The sequence below is a fragment of the Bactrocera dorsalis genome, chromosome 5 (genome assembly GCF_023373825.1).
Source record: "Bactrocera dorsalis isolate Fly_Bdor chromosome 5, ASM2337382v1, whole genome shotgun sequence".
NCBI lineage: Eukaryota > Metazoa > Arthropoda > Insecta > Diptera > Tephritidae > Bactrocera > Bactrocera dorsalis.
The window spans coordinates 39,402,022-39,421,733 of NC_064307.1; the positions used below are offsets into that span (position 1 = coordinate 39,402,022).

The 19,712-nt window shown below is 34.6% G+C and overlaps 1 protein-coding gene across 9 annotated transcripts in view; it reads left to right on the forward strand.

Moving 5' to 3' along the window:
- LOC105225287 (calcium-binding protein E63-1) overlaps window positions 1–19,712 on the forward strand; it is a 141,213-nt gene that overhangs the window by 59,627 nt on the left and 61,874 nt on the right. Inside the window, exons 1-2 of one of the 9 annotated variants that reach the window (XM_049458945.1) lie at window positions 12,530–12,960; window positions 17,715–18,294. The exons of 3 other annotated variants lie outside the window; for them this stretch is intronic. In XM_049458945.1, coding sequence (XP_049314902.1) covers window positions 18,261–18,294 — 34 coding nt within the window. In that variant the 5' untranslated portion in view covers window positions 12,530–12,960; window positions 17,715–18,260. Of the gene's footprint in view, window positions 1–12,529; window positions 12,961–17,714; window positions 18,295–19,712 lie in introns of those variants that run through there. 5 more of the 9 variants (XM_049458949.1, XM_049458948.1, XM_049458951.1 and 2 more) reach the window with 5 other exon arrangements.

The following is a 19,712-nucleotide window of genomic DNA, read 5'->3' on the forward strand; positions in this document are numbered from 1 at the left end:
CGCGTGATTAATTCTCCACTTGAACAAGCATAAGATAAAAGTGTAAGCTGCTTGTGGTAGATATCGAAATAAACGGGTGGCTCAAGTTCAGGTAACACAGTGAAGACATGGATTGTTGATGTTATTGTTATAAAATACGAAGCAAATGAAAACAAAATGCGCTAAGGTAAATCAAAATGATTTTACTGAATTGTTTATGCGATAAGCTCTGCCAACAAGTAGTAAGAGTCAAATCTTATCTGCAGATATTGTCATTGTTCAAGTGATTAGCGAGGGCAGTAAGGTTTAAAGATGACATTGATTTGCGATATGAGTAACTACACATTGTCGATATGGCATACTACAGAAAAGAAAGATATAAAAGAAAAAAGGTTGCAGATTATAACTAGACTAAACAAAAGCTTATGAAAATGATAAAATTATAGAAATTTCCGATTTACGGTAAAACTGCGGGTTTCTATTAGAAAAAACTTATGTGGAAAGGCTGTAAATAAGGAGCATCGAACAAAAATCTTAATTTTCAAACAATACTTAATTCTCAAGTTAATTTTTCAAAATTTTTTAAATGTTTTTAAAGGTTTTATTTTTGCTGAAATCTTTACTTTCTGGTTGGATACAAAATATATACAATACTAGCTGACCCCGCAGCCGTTGTCCTGCGTGAAATTATGTGCTTTGAAATGAAAAGAAATTTGAAATGAAAATTCATATTGTGTTGATAATCATTTAATTGAGATTTTTCTACATTTTTTTCAATGTAACGCAGCTTGATAAACAACATTTTTTGGTTTCTGTTCCGGTGCGTAAATGTACAGAGGAGATGGTTTTCCAACTCTTGAGCACGCCCCGTATATCTGGCCGTGTGAAAAACATAGAATTTCCAAATTTATGCCACTCACTATGCGACTATCCTGTTGATCGTCATCTCAAATTCAATTTTCACTGGAAACGGAATACATTTGAGCTGAAATGGCAAATCGTTAGAACTCAAAGGAATTTTGTACAATCAAGCATTCTGCGCCCTTGTTTTCGATGGCTGCTTCACAATCAGTCGGGTTTCATACACAGTTTCGGTGCATGAAGATTGCGAAACATAATAATGACAGGTCCAACTTTGAGACGCACGGATGCGATGGCATACCAAGCCTCTCCAAAGAATTTAGAAATTTCACTGGATAATTGACGGCGTCGTCGTCATTGTCAAGATGATCGATCGATTTTATGAACGCAAGTCTCCCGGAATTTGACTTTGAATCTTCCAGTTTAAGTCATCAACATCGGTATTTTTGGCAGCTAACATTGCGCGTGCACTTAAGGAATCGTAGTTACGATAATTTGGCCAATGTGCGAACATTTGTGATGAGTTCATCTTTCGTGAATTGATAAGCGGCGAATGGAATTGATATCAAACCATCAACGTTTATATCGAAAAGTGTGCGAACTTCATTTTCATTCCAGTGATTAATATGTTCCACCAATTGTTATTGCTGGCTTACTTCTCCAAAACTTACCCGAACCATTCACAGTACGCAATGACTCAAATGAAGTTGAACCGCGTACATTTATCAATAGCAACCGAAGGTAGAAACAATCGTCGTTTTTCGGGTGGATTGTGTAAATTCGTCCTAATGCATTAGTTAATAAGACACCTGGATGTCAATCTACTGGTTGGCCTTGATGTCTGCGTTCTGCATGTATAATATCAAAGTATTTCCGAATGTCCTTGCAAATGGATCACTGACGAAAGTTGTGCTTCCTTTGGTCACGTACTTCCAAACGTATTTTATCGATTTCACCAAACTGCAATACTAAACACTGATATGAGTTTTGAATGTGAATTAGACAATAATGGTGAATACAGTACGATCCATGTGTTGTCAACTTCGATATTCACTCTTCTTAGTTGAATGCTGAACGTTCTGTTATCTGGTGAGCGACGCCGATAGAGTTGATATCTACCATTTCTAGTTTGTGCTTCCGAAAGAAAAGCACGTGGATAGTGTTTCGTGCATTTATTGTCAGACATACAAACCGAAGTGGGATTGTAATGTCCGCAAGGTCCATGAATCATATTGGTTTCCACTACTTCCTATAATACTGGATCTTTCTCTACATCAGGAATTTCCCGCAGAAATTTTTTCATCAATTAATCTGTAGTAACCATCATCCAAAGAAGAATGTGTGCCTGCAAAATAGAGGTTTTTGCCACTCAACAAAGTATATCTCATCCAACAGCACCACATATACGTTGCTTCAAGATAAAGACAATCAAACATCGTAACTGTTGTAGGAAAAGTCGTGCTGTAACATCGTGACGATCACTTGCTGATTGACCGCGAATTATAATTCCGAACGTATGTCTCCGCATCCTGGGAGTACTTCTTGCCTTGGCCTGCCATACTTTGTTGGCAAAAAGAACACCGACCGATATTAGGTCGACCTCTTGGTGGCTTCGTAACAAATTTCAATCTGCAATTGACCTCTTTGTGTGAAACACACGTAAAGTTTTCACTGAATAATTTTCAATAATTTTTCTTTTGAATAGACGAAATAAAAAAGCAAGCGACCGAAATTGAACGAATCAAATAATTTACAAATCAAAATATTGAAAAACAAACAAACAAAAATTGAAAAAAAATGTGTATGGAAAAAATTTACTTTTTAGAATTGTCCAATTTTCCGACTTTTCCTCATAATGATATATATCCACAGAAATCGCCTTTTACTTTGGCACCGTTTTGTTTCATACACGTTTACGCCAATTTAAGGTTTGAATATTAGATACTGCGATGGTAGCGCCATCTATCGGTCAAACATTCCAATATTAATAATTGTTTAAAAATGAAAAAATAATTTAAAAAACATTTTCCAGTGGACCAAATTGTAAATATAAACCTTTCCCGAATCTCCTTGAACGTACACACAAAATTTCATCAAAATCGGCATCCGTTTAGGAGCAGCTCCTAGGCAAACACACGGTCAGAAGATTTATATATATAAAGACTATGCTAAATTTTATGATAAAATTCAAAAAGACTCCATTAAACGATTCAGGTTTTTCTCTACATCTACTATTAGAAAGGAATCTTCTTCTTCTTTATTGGCGTAGAAACCGCTTACCCAGTTATAGCCGAGTTCTTCCTTTTTGCTGTTTAGCGCCAATTGAGGATTCCAAGTGTAGGTAGGTTCTTTTCTACCTAGTCTTTTCAACGGAGTTCAGGTCTTTCTTTTCCTCCCCTGGCATTTTCAGAGATGGAGTGCTTTCATCCATTAAGACGACATGAACTAGCCAGTGTAGTCGCTGTATCTTAATTAACTGAACCGTAATAATGAGTGATAAGTAGAATTTGGTCTTTTTTTATGGAAAGAGAACTTTACTTCTGAATTGCCTACTCAGTCCGAAGTAGCAGCTGTTTGGTAAGAGTTATTCTGCGTTGTATTTCAATGCTGACATTGTTGTTGATGTTAATAATGGTTCCAAGATAGACAAATTTATCTACGATTTGGAAGTTGTAACTATCAACAGTGACGTGGGAGCCTAGTTGCGAGTCGCAACGACTGTTTCTTTGATGACAGGAGATATTTCGTTCACTACCAAGCCCATATGCTTCGCTTCTTTGTCCAACATGAAGAAAGCTAAACTAACGGGTATTAAAATATTTCATTGTGAAGCCATATTTCATCAAAGGAAAAACAAACTTATATTTCGATGATACTTCCGGAGTTCACCAGAAAGCTACTAAAACGAGCTCCTCTGCTAGAGTTGAATTCGAGCAAGAAAGTACGCGAATACTCATAAAATCTTATTTTGAATACTTTAGATAAATTTTTCTATTGTGAGTGGTTCAAATGACAAATAAAATTACATATTTATTTTTCGTTTTGTTTTTTTGTATTTTTAAAACTTAAGACCTTAAGCCGATTGTAATAATTTAAAGTAAACAAAAACAAAGAATTAGAGCAACTTTTTAACGCGAAAAAATATTTTCCCTGAGAAAGAATCATAATAGTACTACTGCGCTTGCATCAGAAGACATGATAGCGCAGGGTTGCACCACAAGAACTGCTCGCTTGTTTGAGCTTCTAGTATAGTTTGTTCGATTCGCTGGAGAGTAATGCTTGTCGAATCGAAGATAGCTATAATTGATAGTACTTGTTAACTCACCTAAAAAGTTGAAAATTGAGAGCAATGCGTAAGCATACTATACATCCTACGATTCAGCTCACACCTGAGGAACTTAAGCCCATTTAAGCAAGAAAAAATTGCAAAATTTATTGTTTTCAAAAAATTATGTTAAGGGGTTTCCTCACGTAAAAAGCAGCTTTTTTTAAACAACTTTTTTCTCATATAAAAATTAAATATTTCACTAGAATTTTAATTGTTACAAGCATACACTCTTAACAAAGAAATTCTGAAATTTTTGGAAAAAAATATTTTATACTCGGCCATTGCGAAGCCATTTCTAGTGACCTCTCGGAAAAAAGAAGCGCCCGCGTTGGCAGTATATCTCCTTACAGGATTATCTAGAGTGAAAAATACATGTTTTAGTTAAAACCTTAACTTAGAATTTGGACGAAGGAAAAAAACTGAAAACTAGATTTTTGGCAGACATTTTTACAAAAAATTAAACTAACAGTGAAAATTTATATTTTCAAATAGTTATTATCAAAAAAAATCCTTCATTCAACTCTTTAAGAATTGTATATCAAAGATCTGTACAATATTTCACGAAGATAGGTTGAGTAGCTCTCAAGAAAACTTGCCAACCGACTTTAAAAACACAGTTTCGAGAAAAGCGCATTTAAAGACGGCGCACTTAGCATTCTAGCCTCCAGCAAACAAATTCTCAAGGCTGTATCACCGAAACTATTACCCGGATTAACTTGAAAATTTAGGACAATATTCTAGAGGTGTTGTGGAATTTAATAAGGCAATAAAAAATTCGATTTTTTGAAAACCTTAAACCCATGTAATCTCTTAAAATAATTGAACGCGAAAGGAATCTTATTGAGTACTGTCAATTGGTCAACACCTTAATGTCATTTCTTAAATAAAAGTTATGTTTTGAGAAAATGCATGACTAATCGTAAGTCTATGTTCTAAAATTTGTACTTATTGGCACGAAAATACTAATTAACTCAACTCAAATTGTCAATTGTAAACATAAAGAGTACGCAAAAGTCTGTGACCTACATAAATTATTGTTATGTCGCACATATAATATTAGTAAAACAAAGTCCGCTCCATGACTGCGTGAAGCAAGCTCACAGCAACTGCGTACCAAAAATAAATTTACAGCAAACATGCGAATTAACCCACTGAACGACAGAGATTTATGTGTTGCCCAAAAAAGATTGTTGCCACAAATTTATTCGCAAACACGAGCAGCAGCAGCAGCGGCAGTGCAAATAAAATACTAACAAGGGAGTGATTTGCATTATTGCAAACGCTCTCACCATTTATGAAATCACGCATAAAACGTTTGGTTACGTATACGCCCTGACAAACTGCTTACAATGGGACAAAGGACATTAGAGCGTGTTTTTTATGTGCCAGTTTTATGTGATGGCGACACGTGACTTCGGGTGTTTAGTATCAGCACGCAGACAAAGCGGTTAGAGTTAGCGCAAGGGTTATCTTGATTTGCTACTGAGTTCAACGCAAGGGTAACTTAAAGGGTGCTGCGAGTAAAAAATGAGAAAAATTGAAATTTTGTCAAAAAATTTAATTTTTGTCAAAAAATTTACAAAAAAAAAATATTTTATTAACATTTTGAGGCGTAATTTTAAAATCATTTGTTAAAGATTTTTTTTTTTTGGTGTAAATTTTTTTATTTTTTTTGTATAAAAAATTTAGTAAAATTAATTTGACATAATATGATATATTTAATATAGTGTCAAAGAAACTCTTTCCTTTTTACGACTCCACACAAATGTGTTACCACGACTCGTGTGCCCGAAATTGCTACACGTGTCTTTTGCTGGACATTGCCTTATTACTTTGTTTGCTGCCCGTTTTATCGGCCACCAACTTGAAAAAAAAAAATCTAGTTGGCTGATTTTTATGGCCCAACTTTGTTTGCTGGCGTATGTTTGTTGGCCGCATGCATTCATGACTACTCCGCCCGATTACTGCTATATTCACAGTTACTTTGCTAGACAACTTTGTCCACAGACTTTCATTGGCATTGCATTGAACTTGAGCTCCTGCTTTTGGCAAGCAAGCTGGTAAGCGTGGTGTGTGCGTGTGAATTGGCGTGATAAGCGCATGAAATGAATTTTAATGAGCGCATCACTTAACTTTGACTTTGATTCTATTCTCCGCAATTGCGTCTGTTCACTTCAGTTTCAGCCATTTAAAGCACATGGCTCATTAGGTTTCTGTTAAGCTTGTCGCAGTTTGAGATTAATACTTTATGCCAGCAATTCGAGTAATTAAGCCAAGCCATGGCGCTGGCCTCTAGCTGATTACCCGCAAAATCCGCTAGCTTAGTACAACTTGTTTTTATGGGCGCATGTATGTAATTTTACGCATATTAAGTGCCTTGTCGGCCATTGGCTTTGGATAATTGAAATGTTTGTTTCAAATGTGTTTTTCTTGGCATTTAGTTGTAAAGCCCGCAAGCGTTTGCTCGTTGTCATGTTGCAACTGTTGCATAAGCGCTGCACTTTTCCAACGACTTGTTTTCACTTTGCATTATGTTTTCATCTGTGTATATTTTTATTACTTTTTGTCTCTTCCATTCAACGACCACATGTTGTTAGAGTTGTAAAGCGCCTGCGCACACATATCAACATCCCCAAAATGCAAGTTTTCAAACAGAATATTTGCTCTCTTGTACATTAAATTCTCTCCAAGCGCCTACTCTCTTTGCTGTTTTTCACGCTCCACATGCTTTCACATAATTTTGTTTTTCTTGTATTGGTATATGATTTTACTCTGCCGCTTTTACTCTCCAACAGCAATATGGTATAAGTATGTCTGTAAATGACTATGCAAGCGTCGGAGTGGGAGGTGTACCCACAAACTTCGCTGTTGACCGTGTTGCTGGTTGCGCTGTTCGAATTTTTGCGGTCATCGTTTAATTGCGCTGTGGGTATGTAGCTACAACAAGGTCATTGGAAGTTGTTCTCAAATATTTTGTAAGCGTGTGTGTGAAATAAAATACGGGAATGTAGATGTATGTGCATATGTTATATACATATATATGTTAATGTTTGCGCATGCAACGCTCTATATATATTATGTTATAAGGGGCTTGTTCCTAACAGGGTGGTTCGATGTGAAATTATTTATTCCCGAATAAAGTTGCAGTTTTTTAGTATTGAAATTTTATTGGTAATAAATTTTATTTGCAATAAATTAATACCGGTTATTATATTATATTCGAAATATCAAATAAACAATGTTTGCTGCATTTCAAATATTTTAAACTTGAGACTTTTTTCATATAAAACTTTAACTAGAACTATATAAGAAACGTTCCACAGTAAACAGGACTTTTTGAATCTATACGTCGAATAGTGCGTTAGAATCTGCTATTTTTATCAATTATCCAGTGATAATTTCATGACATTTCATTGATTGGAAGTGAAGTTATTGCGTTTTAAGTGTCAGTATGTTTGTGTTATCGGTGCGAAAATGAGCTTCGAACAAAGAGTCAACACTAAATTTTGTTTTAAAACTGGTAAAACTTTTACGGAAACGTTTCAATTGATGAAACAAGTTTATGGCGATGATTGCCTATCCCGTAGCAGAGTGCACGAGTGGTTTCGTCGTTTTCAAAGTGGTCACGAGGACATAACTGACGATCAACATGTGGGCTAATCAAAATTACCGGAAATTCCATCGAAACTGTGAGTGAATTCATCAAAACCGAAACTGTGAGCCGAAATTATCATTGAAATTCACCGAAATGGAATTTAACATCTCCAAAACATCGATTCATCGCATTTTGACCGAACATTTGGCCTTACGAAGGGTGTGTGCACGGGTTGTTCCGCACAAATTGAGTGACGACCAAAAATTGCTCAGAATGCAACATTTGAAGGACATCATTAACCAATTATTTGACTAAAAATCACATTTTAACCAATAACCTTTCCCTGTATTCAACTGATATGGCACCGTGCGACTTCTTTCTTTTCGGAAAACTGCCATACTGGCGGTCATATTGGTCAACGAGCTAAAACACTCATTCAACATGCATTTGGACCGTGCCAAAAGCTGTATTGAAGCAGAAGGAAACTATTTTGACTAAAATAAATTGATTTTGCCGAAAACACCATTTGTTCTGTTTTTTAAAGTCCTGTTTACTTTGGAACGCACCTTGTAGGTGAAGAAATTTCGGTGACTAAAGTTATAAAGAATACTGCATATTCCACGAATTAAGAGCTCAGGTTGCAGTCAGAAAAATAATGTATTTCTGTGATTTTATTTTTTTGTTTATTTGAAGAGGAAAATGGTGTGTCATGGTGAGGAAGTTGTTCTAGCCAATTTAGGGATCAAATCCAAAAACCATAATACTATAATAGGGAATTATTATCTCTATCGAAGGTCCATACAAAATATTGATTTTTGACAAAATGGTGGCTTCCCAAAACGAGTCGCTTTTTATAAAAATACACTACAGTGCAGTTTAAAAAGTTATTAGATTTTTTGAAAATCCATGGTGAATAAAACTGCTTAAGAGAATATATTTTGAATGCCGCCTAAGGCAGTTCGGTTGATTAACAATTTTAAAATTAAAGGAATATGACAGATAATTCCTTTAATTATAGATTGCTTTCACTGACACAATTTTATTTTTAGTGTTGATATTTCTAAAGGATATTTTTATACAACCGTCCTATGCTCCATTTTTAATACTGAACTATGTCAATGTCGTCGTATATCTCATCGCCGTTGTCAATGAACGAAGGACCACAAATCTTCCACAGAACCTTTCTCTCGAAAACTTGTAACACCCACTCATTAGATGCCGGCATCGTCCGTGCCTCTGCAGATATAAAAGAACGGGAATGATGAGTGACTTATAGCGTTTGGTCTTTGTTCGTCGAGAGAAGACTTTACTTTTCAATTGTGTACTCAGTCCGAAGCACCTGTTGGCAACAGTGATTCTGTGTTGGATTTCGAAGCTGACAGTGTTGTTGGTGTTTTACGCCTTCGAAGTTATGAATCCTAACTGCTTGTTTGATGAAAAGAGATATTTAGTTTTACCCTTGTTCACTATCAGATCCATTTGCTTCGCTTCCTTATTCAGTCTTTAGAAAATAGAACTGCATTTCTACTTTACCACTTTAAATTATTGCAAAGAGAGAAAAAATATTAATGAAACTAGAAAGAAAATGGGCAATAATTTTATTTATTTGAACTTAATATATTTGTTATTGATTCACTATAAGAAAATCGCCTTATTAGGTATATGTATTTTATTTACTACCCACATAAGTTTATGTGATTAGCAAGCAGGGTGACAGGGGTGCCCTAAACTTTCAAACGCTTTTGTTATTATTTCTTCGATTAATGATTTCTATATAGGAACATACATTTATATACATATATACAAATATATTTGCTAAGGATTTTTCCTTTGCCTGCATGTGGAAAATTTCTGAATAGCGCCAATGGATATCTACAAGTGTGTGTTAGAAAATTATTGCCGAAATCGAATCATAAAATGAAACTTAATACTCAGTCCAATAAAATGCTGTGAAGACAGCTTGAACAAAAATTAAAGACGCCCACTACCAAGGGGAGTAAGATGGCAAAACTTAAACAAAGAAAAGGAAATAATGAAAAACAAATCAACCCACATGTGCGCAAACAAACAAATATCAGGGAGTTCGGTTGACGGCAGCAGTTCTACTAGCCAAATTATGAATACATATCTACATATACGTATCTACTTACACATACGAATGTGGCAACCGACACAACGAATGCTCAGAGGTCGATTACGCGGCTCACATACGTACTTGTATGAAAACCAAAACAATGAAATCACGTGTACGGAGAATTTTTTCAAACGAGCACAATAAGCAACACCAAATGCACTATTTCCAGGCATGAGTATGCCACAGTGTTTGAGAGCACCACTGGAATGCTATGTGGTGAAAAAGTGTAAAACTATTGAACAGTTGAGAATGGGAATGCACTGGTTAGAACAGCGCAACAAAAACAAAGAACGCAACAACAAAGTGAAATGTTAATTAAAATGAAAACCGATATATAGAAATGGTAGAAAAACGTGGCAAAATAAATATGATAAATAATATTAATTTATCAGCTAACTCTATGTCCTATTTGAGTAGAATATGCACTTAGCGACAAATATTGCAAAGGCGCTGTATGTTTGCTAAACGATAATAACGTGCATGCAATAGAAAGAAGAGACAAGAAAATATTATACATGTATATACTTACATATGTATATATAAATTGGAGCAGCAAAGATTGTAAATGTGTGTGCATATTAGGGTGTGTACAAAACCAATATTTTTTTCGCTTAGTTCTGTGAAAAATAGAACAATTTTTGCTGAGCAGTAAATTTGCTACAATACTATCAGTTTTAAGATTGATAATGAACGAATATACCAGCCATTTGCCGTTTCTTTATAATTATGTATGACAAGCTTCTCCACGTCTTCTGTGAGTTCGACAATTCATCTTGATCACGGTCTTCCCAATGCTTTAGAGGTGAATGCTGTGGCCTCTATTACATTTTATTGGTCCATAGATTTTTCTTAAGAGCTTTCATTCGAAAACTTACAGTTTCATTTTGATGTTTTCGAATAGCGTCTATGATTCTGCTCCATAGTGCAAAACTGGTCGAATGACTCCGCATACGTGGTTTGAGGCGAGTTTACACTCGCCAGTCCTTCTTCCTTTTCGCTGTTTGACGCCAATTGGAAATTCCAAGCGAAGCCAGGTCTTACTCCAGCTGGTCTTTCCAACGTCATGTAGGTCTTCCTCCTTTTCCCTCGATAGGTACTGGGTTGAATCCTCTCAGAGCTGTAATGTTTTCACCCATTCGGACGACATGATCTAAACAGCATAGCCGCTGTCTATTAATTCGCTATAAACTGTGTCAATGTCGTCATATGTATATCTCGTACAACTAATCGTTCGCCGTTGTCAAAGCGCAAAGGACCATAATTCTTCCGCAGAATCTTGCCCTCGAAAACTAGTAACACCGACTCATCAGATGTTGTCGTCGTCAATGCCTCTGTACCATATACCAGGACATCATCATTGTAGAATTTGGTCGAGAGAGAACTTTACAGCTCAATTGCCTACTCAGTCCGAGGTAGAACTTGTTGGCAAGAGTTATTCTTCGTTGAATTTCGAGGGTAAATTCTTAATACGTTTGGACTTGTCATCATCAAAAGAGGAGTGTCTCTTCTGAGACTGTTTTGTCCCTTTTATTGGTGTTTTTTTTTTTACGTGTAGGATCCCAAACCCAGCCAACAACACTGGGGAGGGATGTTTTGTCTTCAAACGGATGTTTTTTAGCTCCCAAAGTATACTTGGTCTAAGACCGGAAGTCGTGAGTTGCTTCAACCATATGTAAAGAATCATTCCTGGCCACTCCCAAGTAAATAGCGCTTAGCGGACTTTCCTCACTTGAGCGAACTTCTACACATGGCTCCATTCGTCAAGTGCCAGCTTACGAGTACATTACCTATTGAGCAGCTTTGATTTAAGCAGTTTCATTAGGAATGCAGATGACCTAGTCGCGGCTTGTATTCCATCATCGATACTCAGGCTTTTTGAGTTATCGCTACTGAGCTCGAAGCCCAGCTAAATAAAGGCTTTTACAGCTCAGCATTTTGGTCAATTTTCAGTCTTGACGCTGCTTTGTTTTTTTCTGCACATCATCTTATATTTCGTTTTAGCTCATCGATTTTTAGGCCAATTTGGCCAGCTGCCACTTCAATATTAGCTAAAGTTTTGACCAGAGCTATTTGGCTGACTATAGCGATGTCGTCCGATAATAAAAAAAATATAAAACCTGTTACAATTAAGGATACTTTTCAGAGGCGTTCAGAAGTATATTTTTCAATATTTAACATAATCAAAATATTAATATAATTTTTTGACCCACCCTAGTGTTTATACATATGTGTATAAGTAAATATGTATATACTATATAACGAATATACGTATGTTCCATATATCTATGTACATATGTCTTTTGGGGGTGTTAACGCATATGCATAGTATAAATAGATACCGTTATACATATGTACATACCTTTGTACACAAAAACGTTACGAAAACAAAATTGTAAACTGGCGAGAAATATGAAAATGTCAAAATAACAAAATGCAAAAAAATGCCAAAACGAAAGCGAATAGTAAATATGGCTATATGGATGTCACTAATATGAATGAAATGATTGGAAGATGTGAGCAAAAAGCGTGAGGCGACGCACTGACGAATGCGTCTACGACGACGACGACGACGACTAACCACCACCAACATAACGAACGAAAGCAGCGGCTACTAAGAACGCTTTTCACTTGCACATTTACGCTTCAGTGTTTGAAAGACAACGCGTTCGACAACACGACTAAAGCGGAGCAGCAAAATCAAAGCCTAACAATACTGAGCTAAATTTTCAAAATAACTTAACTTTTTTTTCGAAAAATTCTCTATCTCTCTACTTATCCCGCTATCTGGTTAACGGCATAGTTCGACACAGCGTTTATTATCCAATTTTAACAAACAGCTTTTGTCGCATTTTCTCCCCGATCTCACAATAAACGGTGCTAATTCAAACGTAACGGTTATGCTAACACAACATAGTGATGCAATAAAAGCAATAATAACAAACAGATAAAGTGTGGCGAAAAATTAACTGAAACAAAAGTGACTCACCACTCTTGCGTAAAAATTCAAATGTGAAGTATTGTGAATTTTCAAAAATCAAATATTTTAACAAACGGTCGCTAAGTGTAAGCGCTGTGAACCACAAATACAAAATAACAAACGCAAACACATACACACAGGCGCATTAAATAATTGTTTATGCGATTGGTCGGTCAAACAAATTGGGTTTTCGAAATATTGCGGTTTGAGATTTTAAATTTTGGGTTTCAAAAATATTGTGGTTTGAAAAATTAAAAATTTTTGTTGCGAAATTTTGGCAAACGCGTAAATTTTTGTGATGAAAATACAATGACGATATTTTCAAATTTATTTCCCTAATGATTTTGATGAATTTTTGGCTAGATTTTGACAGCGTCGGGCAGGTGCGCCGGCCGCTAATATTTCGCTTTTTGTTTTTCTTTGGCAGTGGCGGCGTTTAAGTGGTTTTATACTAGAAACAGTTAGCCGGTAAAATAAGGCTGAATTGTACAAGTAGATGCGCATATAGCATTGTTAGCGCTTATATACAAAAATATATATGTATATAAGTAAATATGCGCGTTTTTGAACTTAATAGTGCGCGCACGTAATTTTCAAACAAAGTATTGATGCATATATATAAAGACGTCACCTAAAATGCAAAATAACGTATCATCAAAAAAATCGAAATTGAGTTTTTTCTTGCTTACGATTCACTACATCATATTAGACGTATGTGGCATAAAATTGTCGGCATCCGCTGCTAAATATAACCATTTTTGAACCAAAACTCAAACTTGTTTCAATATTAGTGGTTTCTTTCGTTTTTTCTATGTCTGTAAACTTATGAAAAGTGATGTTACGTTATTTTGCATTTTAGTTGAGGATATATAAGTACATATATATTGCTACTGAAATTCCTTTTTTGCTGCTATTGCTTTCTTTCTGAACGCCGCAAAACTTTATAATTGATAGATTGCAAAGTAAAGTATATATATGCATATATAATAAGAATAAAAGCAAAATTAGTATGTTCAGCAGAAATTAGAGCACGTCCTTCGTCACGTAATAACGTCATCCGCCCCTGCGTGGCTTCGTGGCATGCCACCTTCATAGCGGCATTGCAACCATAGTGCGACCATGCTGACAATAGCCAATGCAGCATCACTGCACACGTATCAACGCTACTCTAGCCACTGATGCCAGACGCTATAGCCTCCTTCTTTTTCTGTTTACCGTTAGGTGACCTTCTCTGCATGCCATTCAATGAACTCTTGCCGCACACACAAGTTCGCCATTGCAAAAGTTCTACTGCATTGATTGCATGCATATAACGCAAACATGTACTCGTATATACATATACATATATGTATATGGATATAGTACGAGTGTGTGCGTTTACCATAAATGCGTGTTTTATTTCAACGGTTTTACAAGACACCAACGTTTTAGCTCAATATTTCATAATATCAATACGCTTGTTATTCAACAGCATGCAGCGAACAAGTGTTTAAATGCACATATGTAAAACCAACGTAAATAATGCGATTAAATACATATCAATTATAAAAAACATATTAATATGGGACAGATTGATTTTTTTTTAAATTTTCGATATTTTCTCTTTATGGCACAAATAAAATCTTAAAGACTCCAAAATCTTGTCTTACAGTTGCATATAATAATAATACTCACTCATATTTAATCCGGGCTTGTCAAAAGAGTATTGCGTATTGCTGACTCCAATTTTCCATACACTTTTTGTATGCCTCGGCTGGTCTTCAGTACTTTCAGCAAATTTTATTTTTTTCTGTTTTGGCTCATTCTTGTAGCGTCATTCGCTAGAATTTTGAGTAGTTTTTGCTTCACATTCATAAACTCACATCTTGTCAGCAGTAATGATGCGTTGGTTGTATGTGGCACCCCCAACAGCATTACCAGCCAATTCCTGTTCGATTTTAATTAGACGTTTTTTTGCTTCATACCCAAAACATTAAACAAAATTTGTCGATCTATAAACAGACAATTTCGTCGTAAATAAAGCACTGCAAAAAACACGCACAAAATTGACATGTGGAAATCAGCCTAATGTAAAAGAATCTGAGCAGCCAGTGAGAAAAAATGTAGGAATTGCATTAAATCCAGCAAATTATTAAAGAGCTTTTCCTGTTGATCAATGTTCACAGAATTGGTGAGAGGCTAATGGCCTTTACACCAGAAAAACAATTATTATGAGGTTATATGCACGGATCTGTGAAACTACTTTATCACAACCTCTGCATAATGGAACATTTCTATATAAGTGTCAGTCCAATATGATTCTCGCATGTCGCTTATATTTTCCAATAAGAAAAAAAATTTCGTAGAAAGTGACTTTAGGTAGTCTGGTAACTTGGGTTCAAAAAATAGAAAATGTTTTTTTGAGCCTAATTTGAAAGTACAATGTCTTCAGAATGTACTGTGAAAATTTCGGACAGAAATTCGAAATATTTCGGGAGTTATAACGAGTTTCCTAGAGCGCCTCGGAGTCCAACTTTTAAGGTCGACCGAACTTTAAACGCGTTTTTCTCAAAACATTGTTTTTCTGGTCGGCCCGAGTCCTAACTTTTTTTATACTGAACCGATTGCTTTCAAATTTTAACAAGCTGTTCTACACACTTATAGTTCTCGTCGGTACTAACGAGAATTTTTTTCACTCCTTACTTTTTATTTTACTTTATTTGCTAAAATAAAAAGACCTTTTTTCAAAGTCCGCCATTTTGTTATTTAGCCTTGAAATTTAACTTTAGTTGTTCCAACCACAATGACATGTCTATAGATTACGAAGAATCAAGAATATTTGATTTGAGATAACAGCAAGAGCCAAAATCAAACACTCTAAATATTCAAGATAATTCATTTTTATTTTCCTTTAAAAAACCACCTCCAAAGAAGTCATGAAAATAGGCATAAGTTACCAGACTACTACCTTAAGAGGGCCTCCTGTTATCGAGTGCAGATATATTAAATATTTAATTAAAAAATCATAACATTAATTTGTTTTTTTTTTTTGAAGAAAGCTTTAGTTTTAACCTATATAGACAAAAATATCAAGTCATCGAAAATATATTTGGTTATAATCGAGTAGTCATAAGTTTTTAAGCTCTCTTCTTTACTGGTGTAGACACCGCTTACGCGATTATAGCCAAACCTTAAATAGGGTATATTTAATCTGCACAAATTTTATAACATCCAGAAAGAAATGTTGCAGATCCTATGAAATATATATATATAAAAGATCAACAATACCAGCTGACTCGAATTATCAATATCCGTATGCCCGTCCGTTCCTCAGTAATTGATAAATTAATCTAAAATTTTACACAGCCTTTTCACTATTCAGAGCATTTCGCTATCATGCTAAGTTAGTTATAAAAATCGAGTTCCTTTATGGAAAAATTTTTTGAGGTATTAGGTGGGTTTCAGAGGTACAAAAACAGGTATTTTTACGATGTTTAAATATAAATAATCATATATTTCAAAAATATAATAAGTATTTCAAAGGTACATATTTGAACAATGACTCCTGAAATTTTGATATAAAAATGTTGAAAACTCAGCCGTTGAGAACTGATCTTCCTGGGTGTCTCACAAAAAAGTGCGTTATGTTGTGGACAGCATAAATTATTATTAGTTCATTTAAAATTAAAAAAAAAATATATATATTCCGCTAGTACATATATAAAACTCTTATTTGAACGTAGGAAAAATAATTAAAATTTTAATTCTTGTTTTCGGATTTTGAACAAAAAATCTCATTTTTGGATAAAATTTTCGCCATTTATTGGAAAAAAAAAATTGTAATGAAAAAAATCCCTCGTTCAATAACTAGGTAATGTTATTTTAAAGATGTGTACACAATACAAACTAAATCGGCCCATAAGTTTTCGAGAAATCGCATCCACCGACTTCAAAAACAGAATTTGAAGAAAACAGCGTAGCCTCAAGCGCACATTTTCTCAAGGCTGTATCTCCGACACTATTACTCGGATTTACATGACATTGACTTGATTTAGTACAATATTCTCGAGGTGTTGTAGAATTTATTAAGACAAACAAAAATCGATTTTTTTTTTTGAAATTTTCAAACCTAGCTAACCTCTCAATTGTCACGATATATCCACTAAATTTGACAAAGTTCTTGAAATTTTTTATCTGAAATGTTTAATAGTTGGAAAAAAATCACTTTCGAACTATTTATGTATTAATTCAAAGCAAAAAATTTAAAATGTCTTCACCACTAAGGTGCTGGTAGCCGATAAGTGCTAGAATTACTAGGTCAACAGCCGCATATTCCCAGCAATTAATTGTGGCTACCAAAACAACACTCACTACTGGCAACAATATTTGTGAGAAAACAGTGGCGGTTCTTGGAATATACAATTTTATTATACAACAGTGCCGTTCTTCGCACATTTCGCTTTCTTATGTCACTGACACTGCCCGTTTTCTGCATGCCCCAATTACTTTAGGGGGCGAATATACAAATACACACGCACATCTTGACATGCATTTGTGTAGGTGAGGCAACAAGAATACAATGATTTATATTCAATTAATTGTAGTGCGAATTGAGTTCTTCGTATTATTGGTTCTACAACTATTACAAGGCTATAAGAACTGAAGTCAACAAATGCTTTTATACATATTTGCATAACTATATACATATACACATATACATATATACTCATATACGCCTACGATTTTCGATTTCGCGGTATTTTTTGTGCATTCGTATCTGTGTTTGCGTTTGTGGGTATGTGTACGTTTACTCTACGTCTTCAAAGCGCCTTTACTAAATTTATTTCGTATACACACACAGAAGTTCACGGTTTTATTAGTGAAAGATTCACAGCGACTGGCTATTAGAATAACCTGAGCGCCACGCCGTTTGCTAAATAACCGTCCATTTCAGCCGAAAAGAAGAAACATTGCAATGAAAACAAACAATTAGCTAAAAAACAACAAAAACAAAAAGTAAATTGACCGCAAATAAGCAGCGTAAATTCGTTTATGCTAAACGTACTCAATAATACAAAATCGAAAACATTTATATATACACACATACATGCAAACATTTGTAGGTGTGTAAAGAGCTAACTGTGATTTGTTGTGTAAGGTGTGTACGAAGCAGCGCAAAACACTCAATGTGAGTCATAGTTTTCGCCGCTTTACCTGCACCTATCCGACTAAATTCCAGCACATCCACCCCTGCTACCCAACGCTCCTTATTCGATTGTACCAATCAATTCAGTTCAGTTCAGTTCTCGATCAGCGTTTTACTTGCCGGCTGTACTGCATTCATTCAACCCAGGTACTTGTAGTTGTCCAACCAGCTCACCACCAACCGAGTCTATACACAGGCGAAATGGATCATCGTGCTATTGCCAGTCAAGTGCGAGGTGAGTCGTTTGTCTGCGTCGCTTTAAATGTATACATGCATGTCGTTGCATTTAGCGGTTTGTTAGTGCGCTCATTAAGTATGTGCGCGTGGGGAATACAGGACGTATGAGTGACATGTAATTACAAATATCTGCGCTGGCATGCATTTTGTTCTATATAAGTACGTATTTGCTATTATTAATTATTTGGTGCAAACAGCTGTGCTTCTGTTGTTTACTATTTTGGTAAGATTTTACGTTTGGTTGCCTAGTACTATACTTGTTGTGTTTATGTCTGGTTGCACACAATATTTCATGAGACTTATATGTATAGTTATGTAAACAGGTTTCTTTTAAACTAAAATTTTCTAGGAAGTGTTAAATAATTTAAATAATAATAACATATGAATATGAAACCACAATATTGTAATACTTATAGACTTATACTTAACTTATACTTTATTTTAATTGTTTTTTGTATGGAAAATTGGCGTTTTTGCACATAATAACTATAATATATATCCATAATATTTATAAAAAATTGAACAATTATAAAAATAGAAATTTCTCAATAAAAGTTCTAGGATTAATTTTGGTAGAAAAATTATATTGTATGGATTACTTAAAATTTATACACATTTTCTTGTAAAAATGTATTTTCTTAATCTTTAAAATAGTTTAAAAATATATTACACTAGTGGCTCTGAAATTAGAAACGATGTTCAAAGTTTTAAATTTTTAACAACATTTATAATAATTATCATTTTTTGGTAAATTGCAATATATTTAGAATCTGTTTAAATGTAAAAAAATCGGTTATTTGTAAGTTATTAATCGATAAATTATTGTGCACGTTTAAATTTTTTTAAAATTAATTTTTTGTAGATTACTTATTAAGAATACTCTGGTATGATAATATAACGAGTATAATTAGACAGCGAGTATACTTATTGTTCTTCTTCTTCTTGTTATGGAAAACACTCTAATTGTTTATGTTTATTATTGTTCTTTGTTGAATCCTTTTTTGAAATTAGTATTTAATTCTATCGAAGACAAGTGTCCGATAAATAATGTTATAAAATTTATCATCTTCATCTTCAGTTATTTTAAAAGATGTTTTTCGTAATTCTGGTAATCAATTTGCATTACCGACAAACGACTTAAAGCTTAGGAAGAGTATCGTCAAAGCTTTGCTTCAGAGTATATCTATTTCGATGTTTAATACTGGGTAGCGGCAAATATTTTTAAATCGTTATGCTCAAATTTTCATCAACCGTAGTAGCAAGGGGCATCTGTTAGCTAAAAAATGCGAAAAAGTGGGCGTTGCCGTCTTCTAATAGATAATTAAGCTTAATGTACATATATCCTAATAACATGTTCAGAGCAAACATTTAAAAGATTAGATTATATTTATGCATTTCATAACCCAACAGTGTTCT